The 19,559-nt window shown below is 47.5% G+C and overlaps 1 protein-coding gene across 1 annotated transcript in view; it reads right to left on the minus strand.

Annotated features, from left to right (window-relative positions):
* The window catches only part of Abhd2 (abhydrolase domain containing 2, acylglycerol lipase), an 84,174-nt gene that overhangs the window by 10,999 nt on the left and 53,616 nt on the right, over window positions 1-19,559 (minus strand). Inside the window, exons 6-7 of the mRNA XM_052160315.1 lie at window positions 5,030-5,213; window positions 2,497-2,589 (exon numbers count right to left, since the gene is read on the minus strand). Of these exons, the coding sequence (XP_052016275.1) occupies window positions 2,497-2,589; window positions 5,030-5,213 (277 nt within the window). The remainder of the gene's footprint in view (window positions 1-2,496; window positions 2,590-5,029; window positions 5,214-19,559) is intronic.

Here is a 19,559-nt window from a genome sequence, read left to right on the forward strand (position 1 = left end):
ACAGGAAAATGAACATCAAAGCCTTATTTTCCTTTCAGGGTCCAAGACCTGAAACCGAAGACTAGGTTTCAAGCTGGCACAGAGGAGGAAGGGCCTTTTCGAAGAGTCATGGGTAGTGGGCCAAACAGGGTCTAGCAACTGTATGTTACATTGATGTTGACGCTGCCAACCGTTGGCAGGTCCTTGTTCCCCTTACAAGCTGTAAGTATTGCTTAATAAGGAAGCCGTCCAGTAACCCCTTCATCATCTGGATAAGTCAGCAGCTCTCCACAGTGTTGGCTGAAAAGCCGTCACCTTTGGTATCCATGGACAACTAGTTCTAGAATATTCTTCAGAGATCCAAATCCATGGATATTCTAGGATTGCTATTTTTGGAGGGTGGTGGTGGGAAGGGATGGGATCTCTTTGTTACCCAACCTGCTCTCAAACTCCTGGACTTAGGCAGCCTCCCTGCATCAACTCTGAGTAGATTGGACAACAAGAACTTGTGCCACTATTCCTGGTTTTAGGACGTGTATGCAACTATGCTGCCATCTCCTGTATGTTTAATCATCTCCAAGTTACTTTTGATATTCACTTCACTGTGAATGGAATGGAAACAGCTGCTAGACTGGACTGTGTAGGGAATGAATAAAAAACAAACTTCTAGATGTGATTGGCTGCCTAGGCCAGTGACCTCCATCCCTCACAGTCCATGTGTGTCTCTGTGGAAGCTTCATGCTTGGTCAAAGAGGATGATCTTCCCTAAACAGAGGATGGTTTTCAGTCAAGGGCATACAATCAGCTATTCTCCCCTGCTAGAAACTCCAAACAAGCTCTCAAGAAAGAAACTTGCACGGACAAGCTCTTTCCAGGGCTGACTGTGATTCTGCTGTTGTTTGAACCTGTGTGTCCATGGAGATAGCAGTGGGTTCACTACAGTGGTCATTTCCATGGAGAGGCATGTCCACTCGGGGCATGACGGTAAAGGTAGGGATTGCAATGGGCAGGGTGGACTTCCCTTCCAAGCTGGCGTTCCCAGTCATGCAGTAGGGGGAGGACTGGGTTTGCTTTGAGGTTTGGCTCGACAGTAGAAAACATTCATGCCAGAAACGTAGTGTTCTGTACCCATTTATAACCTCTCTAAAAGGAGATCAGCATTCTTCTGTTTCCCAAATAAGGTGGCAAAGGATGGAATTCATAACTTAAAGTTTCCCAAAGATTTCAGTTAGTTGGCTTTCTCTGGTAAACACACTAACATGCCTTCCCAATTTGTTAACAATTGTGTAATAAACCTTCAGGACTTTTCAACCACACTCACCCTTCCAGCAAAACAAACCTCCCCTAGGAGAACTCCCTGTCCATTCTGGAAGTACAGACGTAAGGACTCAAACTTGGCATTGGCAATCTAACTTCATCCCATCTGGCCTCAGAAAATCCCCAGATGCACCGGAACTTCAGCTGGGCCGCACCCAGCTCAATGGCCAGCACGTGACTGATGTTCAAATCACCGGAGCTGAATGGGATTGTTGACTTTGCCACAGCACAGGGGACAGATGTCTCTTTTTCTCAACCCACCTAACACAAGGACCGGAGGATATGCCTGGCAGCTTGTAGTTTGAGGGGCTGTGAGGACCAGCCTGGCTTAGGTACCTCAGGCGCCCTCCCACAGGAAGCTCAGCTTAGCCTGAAGTACGTGGCTAGGCCAGGCTGGACAATGTTGTCTTGGGCACTGGGGTAGAGGGAGGAGATTCAGCAGCGGGCACACGAGTGCCCACCGGTGGCCCCGGCATGCAGAAGGTTCAGCAGGAGGATTGCCTGAGCTCACAAGTTTAGAGCCAACTCAGACAGCGTAGTGATCTCACATCTAAAACACCTCCCTCCACAAAAAAAATCACCCCCAAACCAACCAACAGATAAAAAGGACTGAGAAATTGACCACTTAGAATGCCTTTTTCTTAGGGTGATGCTGAAAGCCCCCTCCAAAGACTGTTTCCTGAGTGTTCCTTGGGTACCAGGCTCTGGGAGTGGAAACCTGGCCAGCACACCTGAGGCACAGGACAGACCTAGGAGAAGCCTCAGGGAGGCAGCCTGGTGGGAGAAGGGAGACTGAGGTGGGCCTTAAGGAATGGGCTGGGCCTAGTGAACAGCTGCTGGCAAGGCCAGAGGCACGGAGAGGCAAAGGGAGCAGGCTCCCACGCTACAGTCGGAAGTGCCAGGGAGGAGGGTGGGCGAAGACAAGGGGAGAGGTGATAACAAACCATCACAGACATCCCCGGCAGACTCCTGTTTCCTCCCCACTGCTCTGCTCAGGTGTGGTGCTCTGCTCTGGGTCTCCTGCAAAGACCCAGTCCTGGAGCTGTGCACAGAAGCATCCTGAGGAGGAAGGCCACCTAAACAGTGACAGGCCACCTCAGGATTGCTCCAACCGGGTGAAGGTGGTATGTGAAGAGATTCCTTGTCTCGTCTTAGTGGGAGGTACGCAGGTATCACCTGAGACAGGAGAGGGTCCTGTACCTGTGAGACAGGATGATCTTCTTCATGTTGTCAGCCATGAGGAAGTTGTAGAAGCGGCGGCACTGGTCCCACTGCATGAAGGTCTCCTGGGCCCTGCGGGAACCACAGAAAGTTAGACTCCATGACGGGCACGACGGGCTCTGTGGGGGGTGCAGGTTGGCTTTGGATCTTGTGTTGGATAACAGCTTTGATGTGCAGCAAGCAAAACCAGGGAGAAGCCAGAAGCCAAGAATGTCTCTGAAGAGATGAAGGAAGCCTCCGAGGCCAGAAAGGCCCAGCTGGTAGCAGCGCGCCTGACACCCTCCTGGCTTGCTGAGAATCTGCTCCAATAGATTAAAAAACAAAACAAAACAAAACAAAACAAAACAAAAAAAAACAGTGGGGAGCATAAAGGTGCATGTATTGTGTTCAAACACCAAAAGCTGAAGCTTTCGGTGGAGAATGACATACCTTCAGAGGTCAGAGGTCACTATCGTGTTTGGGACCCCTGCACTCTGCAGGTCCAGAAAGGCAAGCCAGGTCATCACAGGCGGGCCACTATGAACACTTGCCTACTGCCTTTCTTCTTAACCATCAAGCCACAACCTGTTGCTGCTCGACTTGGTTCCTCCCCTCTTGACCTTTGACCCCTGGTGCTGCCTGATCTGGGTGAGAGTCCATGGCACCCCTTGGAGCTGCCACATATCATGTGGCAGATGGCAGGCTTCATCACATACTAGAGAATCAGCCCACCTCCCTCCTTATTGTACAGGGCTCATGTGGCAACAGGCAATTGTGTGTGTGTGTGTAACTCTTAGAGGTATAGAGGAAGGAACAAAAAAGAAGCATTGCACAGATTTGAGGTTCCTACTGTATTCTTACTTATATACTTGTATACTGCCTTATTTGAACCCCTTACTTTGCTAACTGTGCTGATCATCTACTGACAGCAGATGGCACCATTGCCGCAAAATGAGAGGAAGCTCCTTGTAAGCTTGGGGCATTAAGCAGACAGGAAGGTGGAGAGGAGAGGGAGGGAGGGAGGGAGGGAGGGAGGGAGGGAGGAGAGGACAAATTTGTCACAAGCTTCCTATTTATAAAGCCCAGTGCTCTGTGCACACTAAGTTAGCACTCACAGCAAGCTCCCTGTGCTGAAGTCAGGAAGGGAATCTAGTGGCTTCTAACACTAGACAGGATGCTGACCGTCACACCAGCTGTCAGGTGAAGGCAGGGAGGCCCCCATCCACATCTCTAGGCCCTGCTCCCTCGGGTCAGGTGAAAGGCTGTCCGTCCTCCTGAGTATCCTTTTCTTATCCAAGTGGCTGGGCAGGATGGATTTTGGCTAGCTCTGATTCTGTGTGACATGATCTGGGAGTTGGATATTTCTCACCGGGACAAGATAAGGGAGTATGGATTCAGCCGTCTATGGGAAGGCTCCCCCAGGTCAAGAGGTTAACCTAGTCCTAGAACGCCAGAGCTTAGAGACTGCTTGGGTGACCAAACTGCTTAGCATGACTGCTTAGCATGGGATCATCTATGAAAACAGGTCTCAAAGGCAGAGTTCCCGGCTTCACCAAATCAGAGTTTCTAGATGCGGGGCTCCGCCAAGCTAAGCTTCTTTCCAGCATGATCCCCTCAAGTGATTCTTTTGTTTGAAACGTTATTATTATCGTGTGTTCGGGATGCTGTGTGTGGGTGCACATGCCATGGCACACAGTAGATGTCAGTCGCCCCAGTGATTCTCAATGAACCAAGACAGCCAGTGGCGCGAGGGACTGGTCTCTGGGATCCCCTGATCTAAACCACCCTCTTTAATTTTCCAGTGAACAGTAATGATGTTGCAGACAATTACACTCTGTAGCTGGGTGTTGTGCTGAGCACTTCACACATGACCTCATGCGCAGAGTGTCTGCTGACAGCAGACTAAGGGCTGAGGTATTTGCTCCTAAGGCCAGCTCCTTTGGGAGGATGGCTAGGATACCTGAGAGAATCCTTCAGGTGAGGACCTGCTTAGGAGACTTCCACAAGTGCCTTCCAACACCATCTAAGACTCAATGCGCCTGCTGGATGGAGGGCTCTCGGGGTCACAAAGCCCAGGGGTCAGATACTGCTGTTGGTCGTGTTCCCTTGTTAACTCATAGTTCTGTTGTATTCTGGAAACTCAGACATAATCTGAGACTCCCTAGGGAAGCGGCCACGAGTACAGTTGCTTTGGTGATCCAATTACAGACTTGGTCCTAAAATATTATTATGAATCTCAGGCGTAACAAGCCTGCTAGGATGACATGGGAGCAAATCGAATTGAGTCTAAGAAGTCTAAGAGTTGGAAACTTTTGTTCAGCCTGCAAGGCACTCCCTGGACCCTGGTGTCCTGGGTTAGCTCTATAAACAAGTACTGTCAACTGAAGGACCCAAGGGAAGAAATGTGTGTGTGTGTGTGTGTGTGTGTGTGTGTGTGTGTGTGTGTGTGAGAGAGAGAGAGAGAGGGGGGGGGGAGGGAAAGGGAGAGGGAGAGAGAGAAGGAGGGGGAGGGAAGGAGGGAGGGAGGACTCACCTCAGTGCGCTGTACCCCTGGCACACACTGACACAGCACAGGACCTTTTCCTGGTTCGCCTGAGTCTCTCCCAAGTATTTGCACACGATGTTACCGCCCAGGCTGAAGCCCACGACGACCAGCTGGGTCTGGGGGTATGTCCTCTTGATGTAGTTGACCATGGCTCCAAATTCCCACGTGCAGCCTGTGGGTACAAGGAGAGGTCACCCGACCATTTCCAATGCAACAGATACGGAAGAAAACACAAGCTGGAGCACTGCTAACTGGGTGCCCACGCCCTAAAGAACGAGGCACGTGTGCATGTGTGCTGAGAAAAAGCAGGTAGGCAGACAGTGTTTTTTAGCTATGTGAGGGATGCTCCCTTGTATTAGAGAAAACTGGGCATTAGCAGTGTTTGTGAGCAGATGCACACATAAATTTACAATGCTCTTTTTTGTAAAAAAAAAAAAAAAAGATTTATTTAAAATCTTTTTATTTATAAGATTTATAATTTATAAAAGATTATTATTATTGTATGTAAGTACACTGTAGCTGTCTTCTGACACAGCAGAAGAGGGCATCAGTCTCATTATGAATGGTTGTGAGCCACCATGTACTTGCTGGGATTTGAACTCAGGACCTTCAGAAGAGCAGTCAGTGCTCTTACCCGCTGAGCCATCTCTCCAGCCCCCACAATGCTCTTTTAAAGGTGGGCTGTGATTTACTGGTTTAGATTCTCAAGGGCATCCAAATAGATTTTGGGGGTGAGTGTTAAGCAGCTATGTTCAGGCAAAGATAGATATAAATACCAGTCAGAGTTAAGCCCTTTGAGGATTGATTAGCTTCTTAGCTACAAATTGGGGTGCTATACCCATGTGTACAATAATTCACAGTGGTAAGATCCTAGAGGATGCTATTTACCGGACCTTCTTGTCATCTCTGGGGACAGAAAAAAGCTGAACCTCAAGTCCACAGGGACACCTGGGATGCTCTGCAGGGTTCTTGGTGACACAGGGATAGGGTGGCAAGGGAGGACAACTCATTCTGAAACCCTCAGAGGGGAGGTGTGAACGGAGAGGGTGTTTACGCCTGGTCTGCCTAGGGGAATGCTCTCGGCCACTGTCCCCTGGAAGCTGCCAGAGCCTAGCTGTGCCTCTAGTGTTGCTGAGAGAAAGATGCTGGTGGCACGCAGAGGCGAAGGATTCAGCACAGTCTTCTAACAGCAAGCCCAGCCGTCAGGGAGCCAACCTAAGAGTAACCCGGCAGGGAAACTGCTGGAGGCTGGCACACGCCTCGGACACCAGCAGGGAAAGGGTTTACAGTGGGAATGGGGGCTGCTGTCCTGCCACCAGCATGGAAGTCTGATACCCCAGCTGGCTTAGCAGGAGCTTCCCAGGCGGGACACCACTCTTAGAGCCTAGAACGACTAACTCCCTTCTATCTGTCTGTGATGGTTTGATACAAACTGGAGTCACTTGGGAAGAGGGAACCTGAACTGAGATGATGTCCCCACCAGACGGGGCTGCAGGAAAGTCTGAGGGGCTCTTTTATATGTATGTGAGTACACTGTTGCTGTCTTCAGACACTCCAGAGGGCATGGTTGTGAACCACCATGTAGTTTCTGGGAATTGAACACAGTCCTCTGGAAGAGCAGCCAGTGCTTTTAACAGCTAAGCCACCTCTCCAGCCCCTCACCCACTTTTCTGATTAATGGCTGATAGGTGACAGCCCAGCCCAGTGTGGGTGGTGCTACCCCTGGGCAGTTGGGTTGCTTAAAAAGCAAGTTGAGTGAGGGAAGAAGAGCAGAGCATTGGCCTCTGCTTCAGTTTCTGCATCCAGGTTCCTGTTGGAGTTCCTGTCTTGGTTTCTCTCAGTGATGGACTGTGACCTGGCGGTTACAAGGAGAAATAAGCCCCCTCGCTCCCCCAAGTTGCTTTTGGTCATAGTGTTTAATCACTAAGACACATCTACTGTTTTCATTTCTTTCCCTTGAGAGAGGGTCTCAAGTATCCAAGCCTGTTAGCAGAGCATCTGGGGCGAGACCTAAAAGGCACAGCTGCATGTGTATCCCCAGGCCTAAGAACTACTTTCTCTAAAGAAGAAGGATTCTGTCTGTGTATTATAGTTCGCTCCTGTCATCTTAGAATGTGGGCGGCTGAGGCAGGTTTGTAGGCCAGCTGGGGAAATATAGCAAGACCTCGTCTTGAAACAAAAATAAATAAGTAAATAAGTAAATAAATAAAGCAGGCCTGGTGGTACACCTTTGTAACCCAGCACTCCAGGTGAAGGGGGCGTGTATAGTGTGTCGAGGCAGGACTGCCTAGGACAGAAGACAGCCTGATTTCCAGGCCAGCCTGGTTATATAGCAAGATGTTGTCTCACACAACAAACAACAACAAAGTTACCTGCTATGAACTATAAGAGAAGGGACTTTTTAAGGTGCACTCCTGTCTGTTTCAGGGTTATCTCTTTCCAGAGTTCCCTTTCTGCATGCAGTAAGCGCTCTGCACAGGTGGGGGCGCTGCTCAGCCTTTTAGAAGCATCTAAAGTAAAGAAACTTCCCACATTGCCTTAATGCAAGGTTTTCTCAAGGGCCACTCCCTGCAGATCCATCCAACACCTAAAGAGAACAAACAGCTTCCCCTCCTTGTTCCTTTCCCACCTCCTACCCTCCTGGCTCAGGCTGGCCAGGAATTTACTAGATAGCCCAAGTTGTCTCTAACTTGTGACAATCCTCCTGCCTCAATCTCCCAACCGGGAGCTATAACAGGTATGAGCCGTGCACCCAGCTTCCGAATCAAACTTTAAATATGCACAGTTGCTTTGTGCTAATGTTCCTTTGCAAAGAGGGAACTGAAAAACCTGCTTGCAGGTTATTATCACAGCAAAGAGCCAGGTTGGCTCAGTGATGGAAACGCGCCCTTGGCATGTATGTGGCTCTAGATCTCAGTCTTCAGCACTGAAAAGAGGCATAAACATCAATCATTGCGAGAGGGGTGCGCTGGTGCAGCAGAGACACTGTGTGGTGGTCCACTGCGTGGGAACTTGCTCCAAATGCTTGTCCATGAGCCCTTGCCCCAATCCTACTAACTCAGGAGCTCCAGAGGCAGGGGTCACACCGAGACCCTCAGGGTCCTCACTCTAGAGTCCTTCCTTCAGAGGGTCTGGATGCACGGAGAGTCTACATTTACAATGTGATGTCAGGTGACATTCACATTGTTGGTCTCGGGACCCACTTTGAAAATGACATCTTAGTTGATAGGGATGGAAGCCTTGATTCTGTTTTTAAAAGGCTAGTGGAAAAGATGGTCTGGACTATTCACAGGTAAGAAAATTTGAATGAAAATAATTAGCGTTTTTTTGTTTGTTTGTATCAGGAAAGACCAAGTTTGCCAGTCTCTAGGACTGGGGAACTTGCAGACAACGGGCTTGCAGGCTGCGAATGAGTGCATGACAGTGCACAGTGGAACAGAGACCTTGGACTGCATTATGATAACATTTATTGTTAGTTTTTGTTTGTTTGCTTGTTTTTGGATTTGGTTTTTTGAGACAGGGTTTCTCTGTATAGCCCTGGCTGTCCTGGAACTCACTCTGTAGACCAGGTTGACCTCGAACTCAGAAATCCGCCTGCCTCTGCCTCCCAGAGTGCTGGGATTACAGGCATGCGGCACTACCGCCCGGCGGTAACATTTATTATTAATGCTTCTTAAAATACAGTCCTGGGGCTGGAGAGATGGCTCAATGGTCAATGCACTTGCTGCTCTTGCAGGAGACCCAAGTTCAGTTCCCAGCACTCAAATGGCAGCTCACAACCATCTCTTAAGTCCATTTCCAGGGGGATCTTAGGTCCTCTTTTGGCCTCTGTGGGCACCAGGCATGCATAAGGTATACAGATATACATGCAGGCAAAATATCTAAGCACATTATAGAGATTTGAATAAGAAATGTTCCCCATAGTCTCGGCATTTGAACATACAAGCCCCGCCCCCAGTTGGTGGCACTCTTTGCTGATGTATAGGAGGTCTGGACTTGTTGGAAGACATATGTCACTGAAGGTAGGCTTTGAAAGTCTAAAGGCGCATGCCTGTAATCCCAGCACTCTGGGAGGCAGAGGCAGGAGGATTTCTGAATTCAAGGCCAGTCTGGTCTACAGAGTGAGTTCCACAACAGCCAGGGCTACACAGGGAAACCCCGTCTCAAAAAAACCAAAAAAAAAAAAAAAAAAAAAACCAAAAAAAAAAAAATCCAAAAAAACAAATAAATAAAAAATAAAAACAAAACAAACAAACAAACAAACAAACAAAGAAGAAAGTAAGTCAGTCTAAAGGCTCCTGCTTTAGGCTTCCAGTTCAGGATGTGAGCTTTCAGCACTCTGCTCTAGCTGCTGTGACTGCCTGCTGCCAAGGTCCCACCATTATGGATGCTAACTCTGTAAAATTCTTCTACGAGTTGTGTTGGTCACAGCATTTTATCACAGTGACAGAGAAGCAACTAATGCACACAGAAGTTCTTTTTCTTAGTACAGTCCTTAAGGCAGGTGGCATACATCTGAAATTCTAGCCCTTGGGAGGTGGATGTAGGAGGATCAGGAGTTCAGGGTTATATCACTGGCCACATAGCATGTTCCAGGCCAGCTCAGGCCATATGAGACCAGATCTTGAAAATCAGAAAAAGTCTAACTCTTCGAATCACTGACACTAAGGGCAGAAAGACTGTGAGTTTAGGTCTAGCCTGGGCTACATAGTTGGACCCTGTCTCAGATAAGAACAAAAGTAAAAAAAAAAAAAAATAGTGTTTTGGTCTAGTGATTCCATTTCTGGGAACCTTATGCTGCAGATACAATTGTGTATGTATGCAGAGATGGATGCACACGCAGATTCTTGGCAACTGCTGTTTGTAGCAGTAAGGACCCTGGAACACACCCCACTCCCACTGTCATTTCCATCAGCAAGCCTTCTTTCAGAGGCACCAAAACATGGGAGGCTGCAGGAAAGGGCGCCTGCTGTCTCATGTGCACGATTAGGTGCAAAAGGGAAATATGTGTGCACATATCTAACAGCATTGTGGAAAACTGGCAGATACCAAGGGGAGAACTGTGGGTCTCATATTTAATAATAATAAAAAAATCTAGCTAGTTCAAAAATAGAGTCAAATGAAGATCCCTGAGGCCAGTTTCAACTATGCTAAAGAGACCCGACACATCAGTAATGCCAGGACAGCAGTTTACGCTGGGGACATTATTTACATAAGGAATGGTTCTGAGGGGATTTATTTAAACGGTTACAAACCCCCTTACTTTTCTACCGTTTCTCTGGAGTTCTGCCTAATGTCATCCTTGGCTAATTACTTATATCTCTATGCTGTGTTCTAACGTGGAGTGAGCTGCTGTTAGATTATAAACTCCACGGAGATGTCCTTGATCTTGCTCCTCGCTGCATCCTTGCCAGATGCTTAGAGGATGCTTAATTGGCATGGCCTGAGTTTAGGGAGGGAAGAGGGAGGCACACAAAGAAACAGAACACAGTGAATGAGCGGGATGCTGGCCTTTGGGACCTGGGTCTGCAACCCAAGTCTTTGGCCCTGTATCACAAGCCTACAGAGGCATCAGGACTGCAGGGTGGTACTGATCAACTACTAAAAACTTTGTCTCCCATCGGATCCCTCTTGTAGTATACTTCGATTTGAACCTGATTACTTGAGACCTGGAGCAGGCACAAAACTTGGATTTGCTACACGACTAAGGAGCAATTACAGCTAATGGTGTAGGCTCTTTGGGAACCTTCGTTTCATTTAAGTCACTATACATCTAATCTCTGTCCAGTGCTGGGAAAGCTGCTGGTTGTCTAAGAAGAGCGGCCACCTAGCCCCAGCAAGGGAAGGGTAATCATACGGGTGTGTCGGGTGTGTTGGTGTGTCTGCCTTGGGCCAGGACTGGCCTCCTGGTGGTGCTGGGAACTCCTGACCTCTACCTGAAGCCAGACGCTAATGCTCTTAGGCGCACCCTGGCTTCTTGTGCTAAGCACTACAGTAATCTGTATGTCCATAGTGGGGGATTTTAATGAGGTTCTAGGGATTTGATCCCTCTGAGATTAGCACCAATAATAAGATTAGTCATCCAATCTCACTGCAGCTTTCAAAGGCGAGATGAAATATAAGCCAGCAGCCTGGCTTTAGAGGGATGAATCACACAAGACGACAGAACAGTATTGGGAAGAGAATGGGAAAGAGCTGTTGCCTTTTCATCAAGCTTCTTTCTCTACAGAAAGACAAAGTAAAGACTTTCTGAAAGCTACTATTTCAAAAGCTATTCCTGGGCCAAGGATGTAGCTCAGTTGGTAGAATGCTAGCCTAGCAAGCAGGAAGCTCTGGGTTCAATCCACAGGACCACACGAATCCGGTGAGGTGGTGCACGACTGCAAATCTAGCACTTGGGAGGTGGAGGCAGAAGGGTCAGAAGGTCAAGGTTATCCTTGGCAACAAAATGCGTGTTCAAGACCAGCCTGGACTATGTGAGACTCTTATCTCAAAAAACAAATCAGAAACCAAAAGCCATATCCTTAAATGACACAAACATGACTAAGCAGGCTAAAATATATGAACTCAGAGACATGGTGTTCCTGTGCGTGGGGCAGCTGAGTCATGTCTGTATGCTCTATGCCAGGCATGGATGGGCCTGGCATTTGGTGGGTACACCTCGGATGTGAAGTGAGTAAGAGCAATGTTTGAATCATGCACAATGAATACACAGCACACGTACTGGTCAGCACCGCTGGGCGGCGGCCGGAAATAAGCACTTGAGTATCTGTCCCACTGAGTTTAACCACATGGCTTGCTGGCAGCGGGTGGCTGGGCCTCAGCAGCCCCTGTCATTTTCATGGTAAAGGTACTTGACTCATTCCTTAAAGCCAAGTGGAGGCTACCCAAGATGAGTCACCAGGAAGAAAATAGCTGCAGAAATGAAGTTAGCTTCCCTGTTCTTATCTCAGGAGGAAAACGAATGCTTCAAGCTTTGTTGGTCGAGGTACCAAACGCAGCGTACAGCTGCAGGCTCCCACACCGGGATCTCACAGCAGCTCACAGTGCTTTGCCGCTTGTCCTGGAGCTGGACCCCGATCCTCAGAAACTGTCCCCTAATGTGCTTGGGCGTCACTTCCACCTTTCTTCCGTCCCTGTCTCTTGTCTGTCCCTCTTCATGGTGTCCGCTGCTTGACTTTTTAAGCAAAGGTAAGACAATGCACATTGTCACTCTGGAATCAACACGATCCCTAACTAGGCCTGCATCATCGAAAATGGCAGCTAGGACAAGTTTACAGAAGCATCCAGGGTGATGATCTAATCAGTTATTATAGGACAATGGAAACAAAATAGAAATGTCTTCAAATTTACTGTCTGGGACAAGGGCATAGTTCAGAGGCAGGACATTTACCTGGTAATAGTATGTGCAAAGCCCAGAGTTTGAGCCCCAGTACTAGAAAAAGAAAGCGGAAAAAGGCTGGATAGCTCAGTAGCTAAAGAACATTGCTCTGCCATAGGTCCCTGGTTCAATTCCCAGCACCCACATGGGGGTTCACAGCCATCCATAACTCCAGGTCCAGGGGACCCAAGGTCCTTTTCTGAACCTCACAGGCACCAGGCATGCACGTGGTACACAAACAGAGATGCAGGCAAAATATACATGTAAAAATAAACCTGAAAAAATGTTTTACAATATAAAAATAAAGGAAATAAGGAAAGAAAACAAACATAGCCACTGGATGTGGACACTGCAATCCTAACACTTGGGAGGTGAGGCAGGAGAATGAGGAGTTCAAAGCTAGCCTTGGCTACAAAGCAGCCTGGGCTACACAAGACCCTGTCTTATAAAACCAAAGGAGGAGACATGTAAATTTACTTAAAATTCGCTGTCTGTAACTCTACATGGCAGGTACTCTGGGCTATGGTGCTCGGATACCAGTCCCGAAGGGTCTGCTGTTCAGAGATGGATATCACTAAGAGCTCCCTTGACTTTCCCAAGTGTCTCAGTAGGTCTCTAAGTTATATATGGTTACCCTGGGACAGGGGCCTTTCTCCCTTCCAAGACTGACACTGCCCTTTAGGTTTCTGGTTTTATCTCAAAGGCACCAACCTACATTCAGAACAAGCAACCAACCAATTGCATAATTCCACATTAGACTCCACAGGACTCTGAAGAGCTTCTTCTTCAAGGCAGATAGGGCGTGTAAGGCTGCCCTCAGGCACCTTTCCTCAGGGCAACACCAAGAGGCCCAGCATTTGGAAAACTAAGGAAAGCTACTTTGTTATTTAAAGGGACAGACAGAGAAGAGAGCACTGTGAACAGCTAGAGGTTGAGTCCTTTGCTGCCAGAGGTGTGGTGTTTTAGGGGAAGAAGGGCGCTGGGTTCTTGGGAGACTCCTAGTCCCATAGAACCCAGTCACATTATGAGGGCCAACTTCAGGTTACTTTTGTTCCCTTTGTGTGATTTAGAAGAGACTTAACATCTATATTATTTCTGTCTTTGACTCAAGATCAAGGACCACTCTTGACTTTTTGGTCATAAAATTTCTAAACATGAAGATAAAATACAGGGGCCAGAAGGACCTCCAGCTTGGAGATCAGTCCCCAGCTCAGCTCACCCCAGGCTGTGGGCTTGATCTAATCGTGATCTGCTTTAAACATCATTAACTTGGGGCCTAAGGTACTCAGCAGAGGCAGCCAAAGGGAATACAGTGCTTCCTGATTTAATGGCCTTATAGTATCACAGGCAGAAACATCATATTCCAAACATGGTCTGGATAAGAAAATCAATTGTGTCAAGAAAGAAACAGCCAACACGTCTAACCCTGCAGTGTTGCAGTGTTAGAAGAGGTTCTTTATGATAACAATAGTTAAAAACATCACAGGACTTCTCCATTTTCCCTTCCTCTTCAGTATTACTGACAGCATACACACCGCAGGACAGATGCTCAACCCAAGGCCACGTGGAGAAAGGGGGGAGGGGAGGAGAGCCCAAGAGGGCCAGAGAGGTGGGAGTGCGATGAGAGAGAGTGATGAGAGAGCCAAGAGATATATTTAATATTTCATAGCTAAAAAAAAATCTACAGCTGGGCGGTAGTGGCGCACGCCTGTAATCCCAGCACTCTGGAAGGCAGAAGCAGGTGGATTTCTGAGTTCAAGGCCAGCCTGGACTACAGAATGAGTTCCAGGACAGCCAGGGCTATACAGAGAAACCCTGTCTGGGAAAAAAAAATCCAAAAAAACAAACAAACAAACAAACAAACAAACAAAAAACAAACAAAAAAATCTATAAAATACCAAGAACCCTGTAGTGGTGCTGGTGCATGCCTTTAATCCTGGCACTTGGGAGGTCCAGACTAGCCTGGTCTACAGTGTAAGTTCCAGGCCAGCCTGGTCTACAGAGAGAATTCCAGGACAGCCATAACTCTATTTCTAAAAACAAACAAACAAACAAACAAACAAACACTCCTCCTATATGGCAACCTAAAAACAAATTGTAAATACTCATCACAAGTCTCAACGTTGAAAAGACAGGAAGACTGAGGCACTCCCCAGTGGGGGAACCTAAGGCCACACTACAGGTAAAGGTCACATGGGCTGCTGAGAGGCTGGAGAGTACACCAGGAGAAAGGGCAAGTTCAGGCAGTCTGAAGATTAGCCGAGAACGCTGCTAATGGGAACTTGAGGTTTCATTGCTTGTACTATAGTTAAATGTTGACATTAAGGGATGGGCTGAGGACTTGTGGGAACTCTCTGTAATGGGTGTGTTATTTTCTGTGAACTTGAAGTTCTTTCAGAAACAGAAATTTAAAAGGGAACATCTTTTTTTTTCTTTTATAAAGTCTATGGAGTCAGGTCTGGTGACCCTGGTCTATGACCCCAGCTATTTAGGAGGGTAAGACAGAAGAAGAACAAGTTTGAGGTCTGCTTGTTGCTACAAAATTTTTTCAAGGCCATCCTGGGCAACTTAGTGAGACTCTGTCTCAGAATAAAGAAAACCAAAGAGAAAGATGGGGATATAGCTCAGTGGTGGGTCATTTGCCAGGCATGTACAAGAGCCCATGCTCAACCCACAGCACTGCCTCTCCCCACCATAAAAACCTATGGTACACATGGAAATGAAGTAGAAGCTCCTGACCCTGTGAGCTGGGGACTGAACTCAAGACCTCGTGCATGAATGTTCTACCACTGAGCCGCTTCCCCCGGCCTAGCAGCTAGGAGCACTTGTTCTCCAAGTTAGGGTCCCCGCAGCTCCTTGGTGACTCAGAACAATCTAGTAAGTCCAGTTCTAAGGGATCTGACCCACTTCCGGCCTCTGTAGGCACCAGGCATGCATGTGATCCACTTACATTCATGTTGCTAAAAGACTTGTACACGTACAAGAAAAAGATAAATACATCTTTTTAAAAGGCTAAAGTGTATTGAATACAGCACGTACTGCAATAAAATATTATGCCTGTACTCATTTTAGAAATCGATTACAGGACTAGGGATGGAACTAGGTGGTAAAAGAGTTAGTAAATGTGGATGAGACCCTGGGTGTGAACACAGAGTTAGCAAATGTGGATGAGACTCTGGGTGTGAACAGACGCACAGACAGACAGACACACACACACACACAGAGGGAGAGAGGGAGGGGGAGGGCTGAATACTGAGCCACAGTAGCTCTGAACTGGAGGTGTGTGCCCCACACAGACCTCACTAGGTCAGCTCTGCAGGTCACACATCTGCAGAACCAGCCCTATAAAAGAAGTCTCTACACCCATTCAATATTACTGCTATGCTGTATCTAGTACTGCATAATTACTGATATCTAGTCTTCTCAGTTCTCTCCACTACATATGTAAACCTACCTGTTAGCCTCTGAGATGCCCAGACTCTTGTCCTGTGCACACTATCCCTTAGCAGATGTAAGTCATGTAGTAGAGGCAGGAGATTAAGAAATACTATCTACACCTGTTAAAAACTAAGACCTGAGTCGGGCGGTGGTGGCGCAAGCCTGTAATCCCAGCACTCTGGGAGGCGGAGGCAGGCGGATTTCTGAGTTCAAGGCCAGCCTGGTCTACAGAGTGAGTTCCAGGACAGCCAGGGCTATACAGAGAAACCCGGTCTTGAAACAAAATAAAACAAAACAAAAACAAACCAAACCTAAGACCTGATCCCTGAACCTAAGAAGCTTGCCAAGACTGTACACTGTCTTTTGTGCACACTAAGTCTGGCAAATAAACTCAGACTGACGGTAGCTCTGTGCTCTGTCTGCCCAGAGCAGCGAGCTGTTCTTTATACGGTCCTGAAGCAGGGACTCTTGGTCGTGTTCCACTCTAGTACTGGAGGACGTTGGACAAATAAAAGACAGACTCCAAACCACCAGGCCCACTATGCGCCTCTGGGAAACTCCTGAATGTCCTTTGGTCTCCCGTCTAAACTGCATCTGACCGAAAGCCATTCTGCTTGTGGTCGCTCACGCACAGAGAGGTGCTCTCAGGGGCGGGGACTCCAGATGGATGGGTTGCCTAGGTTTGGAACCTAGGTCACCATTTACAGCTAGTCATTCAGCCTTGCTTGGGCCTCAGTTTCCTTAACTATCAAAGAGGACAATTGACTTAATTTGGTATATAAAGAACATGCCATGAAATCTATAGTTGCTAATAAAAATGCCCACCATCACCAAAGTGAGAGAGACTTACATTTAAATGTTCAAATATCCTTGTTTCTCTATATTCTACTATTCTAATGAATAGCTCCCCAAATAGGAAAGGAGCAATAGTCCAGAAATGGTATGAAGATGGGATTAAGAAGCGTACACTGGCCTCATGACCCATGGCAAGGCGCTTAACCTCCCCAGGCCTGTGAAGTAGGACTCTAATTAATAGCTATCTCAGAGGCAGTGAGACTCAAATGAAGAAGTGCACAGAATTCTGCACAGCCTGCTCTCATTAGCACGGATCAACGGAAGCCGCCATGCAAGGCTTTCCTTAATGAATTATCTTTCACAGGCAAGCAGCACCAAAGAGCCTAAGAGTGTGTAGTCAGCCACTTAGGAAATTCTTCTGTTAATGACGAGGGGGCAGTGCCTCTGTGTTTTGAACCTCTGAGTTTCTAAGACAGGGAAAGGTCTTTCATTATTTGGCTGAGGTACTGCAGAGCCGGCAGAGCACAGGGCTCCTGTCAATGCTTTTTGTTTTCTCCTCAGTCTTCAGAAAGACAAATGGGTTTTCCACAGTGAGGGGAAAGCCTGGCCTCAGGTCTAGAGAGGTGAGCTTTTCACCAGAGAGAATTCGCACAGGCACATTTGCTTGAGGCTATTCTCACCTGCATTCTCACCTACAGTGCCCACACATCAGCTTTCACATCTACCAGCAGAGTCCTGAGCCAGCCCTTCGCAGTCTCTGAAGGAAGAGTACTTCCTAAGACCAGGCAAAGAAGAGGTTACGAAGACTGGTTCTAGTGGAGCGGACTTTGGGGACAGAGAGTCAAGAGATAAACACTGATAAATCCATCATTTTGAAAATTATGAAAAACAGCTGGGTGGTGGTGCACACTTTTAATCCTGGCACTCAGGAGGCAGAGGCAGGCAGATCTCTGAGTCTGAGGATAGCTTGGTCTACAGGGAAGTTCAGGGCAGCCAGAGCTATATAGAGAAACCCTCTCTAGAAAATCCATGGAGAACCTCCAGGGGTGCTGGACAGAGGACCGAGTGATGTGGGTGCTGGATAGAGGACTGGTGGTGTGGATGGGGGTCGAGTTACTTGCGCTTACAAGAGTCAGTGGAGGGCTCCCACACAAAGCTGACGTCTGGGAGAGCCTCTGATGACAGGAGGAGGAGCTACGTGGGGCCATGAAAGGGATTCCCAGAGAACCTGGGCATCCTGGAGATGTTCAGGCCTGAGTCCCTCTGGCTCTCAGAGACAGCTGGGGCCCGGCCTGGTGCTAACAAACACTCGGGGTGGGTCCAGGAAGTCTAATTCATGAGCTTGTGGCATATCTTGGGAATCCAGAGAGCATCCCACCCCCAAATCACTCACATATGACAACAGATCATTGGGAATTTGGCAAAAGTGAGGCAAGGTGATTTAAAAGAGATATTCAAAACACACCAGCCAACTGTAACATTATGGACTTGATATCGGTTCTAAACAGATCAACCTGTAAAGGGGGAACAGGACAGGAGACAACTGGGAGATGTGAACTGCTCTATGAGAACACAAGCGGTGTTATTTTTAATTGAGATGATATATTGTGCTCATGCTTCAGCTATGAGACACATGGTTCCCCCAGATTCACATACGAAGCTCTAACATCCAGCACCTCAGCGTACAGGTGTATTCAAAGGAGTAATTATGGTAAAGTGGGGCAGTTCAGGCAGGCCCTAATATAATACAGCTGCTTAAGATGCAGAGACTTTCCAAAAGCACAGATAGAAGACCATGGTCCCATAGTCATGACCTGGTTTATGCACTGCTGAGGGTTGAGCCCCGTGTTTTGTGCCTGCGAGGTAAACACTGGTCTAGGTGAGGTGTGCTCCCAGGCCCCACGCTGGCATTTCTAATTCGGGTGGTGCACTTGCTATGGATAGAGCCTCTAAAGCCTCTGCTGAGCCTTGCAGCCAAGGCTCATGCCATTTTCTTTTACTCATCCAGATGGCTTTCCGTCTCATCCGCCATTTTAGAATCCCTCCCTATTGTTTTCATCTGTGTTCAAAAGCTGTCTAGTTTGGCCACTCGGAGCCAAGTCTTCCTCCACATGTCACATGTCCCCATGTACCTGGATTTTCATCTATTTCTCCAGTCACTGACCAGACTGACCAGAAGCATCTGGGAAAGGGGTGTCTGAGTTATAGGAGTGAGCAAGAGGGTGGAAATGGACTCGGAGCCACTGCCAATGCAGCCCTATGCCTGCCAAAAAGCACGCATATGTATCCTTCCTGTACTGCCTCACCGGTTACCAACGGCAGCGTACATGACCCCACAGAAGATCTGACAGTGTGTACAAATGTGTAGGAATGCTGCCAACTGCACAATTATGCTGGAAATCTATTCTGAAGATGTCATTAATGAGAAGAAAATGACAGAAGCTGAGAGGGAAGGATCACACACACACACACATTCAAGGCCCACTGACCAAGTTCAGGGCCAGCCTGGGCAACCTGGTGAGCCCCGTCTCAAAATAAAAATGCAGAAGGGCTAAAGTTCTATCTGTGACATGCTACTTGTGTAGCTTGAAAAAGACTGTGAGTTCAGTCTCCAGTACTTAAGAGAGAAGGGGAAAAAAAAATCTATGAACAAGATATTTATAGCAATATTTTTTAAAATACTGAAAAAATATACCTTATGACTATAACTAAACAGCAACGAGGCTCTTAAAGATTCAATATGACTACATACCTTTAAAGTGACTATAAAGCTACTACTATTAGTATATAAACTGTGAGTGCAACTAAATAAAATATATGTAAATATGGATAAAGACAGAAGCGGAGAGTGAAGAATCACAAACTGCTATATGGTAGGATTACAGATATAATGTTCAGTTGTTT

The sequence above is a fragment of the Apodemus sylvaticus genome, chromosome 1 (assembly GCF_947179515.1).
Source record: "Apodemus sylvaticus chromosome 1, mApoSyl1.1, whole genome shotgun sequence".
NCBI lineage: Eukaryota > Metazoa > Chordata > Mammalia > Rodentia > Muridae > Apodemus > Apodemus sylvaticus.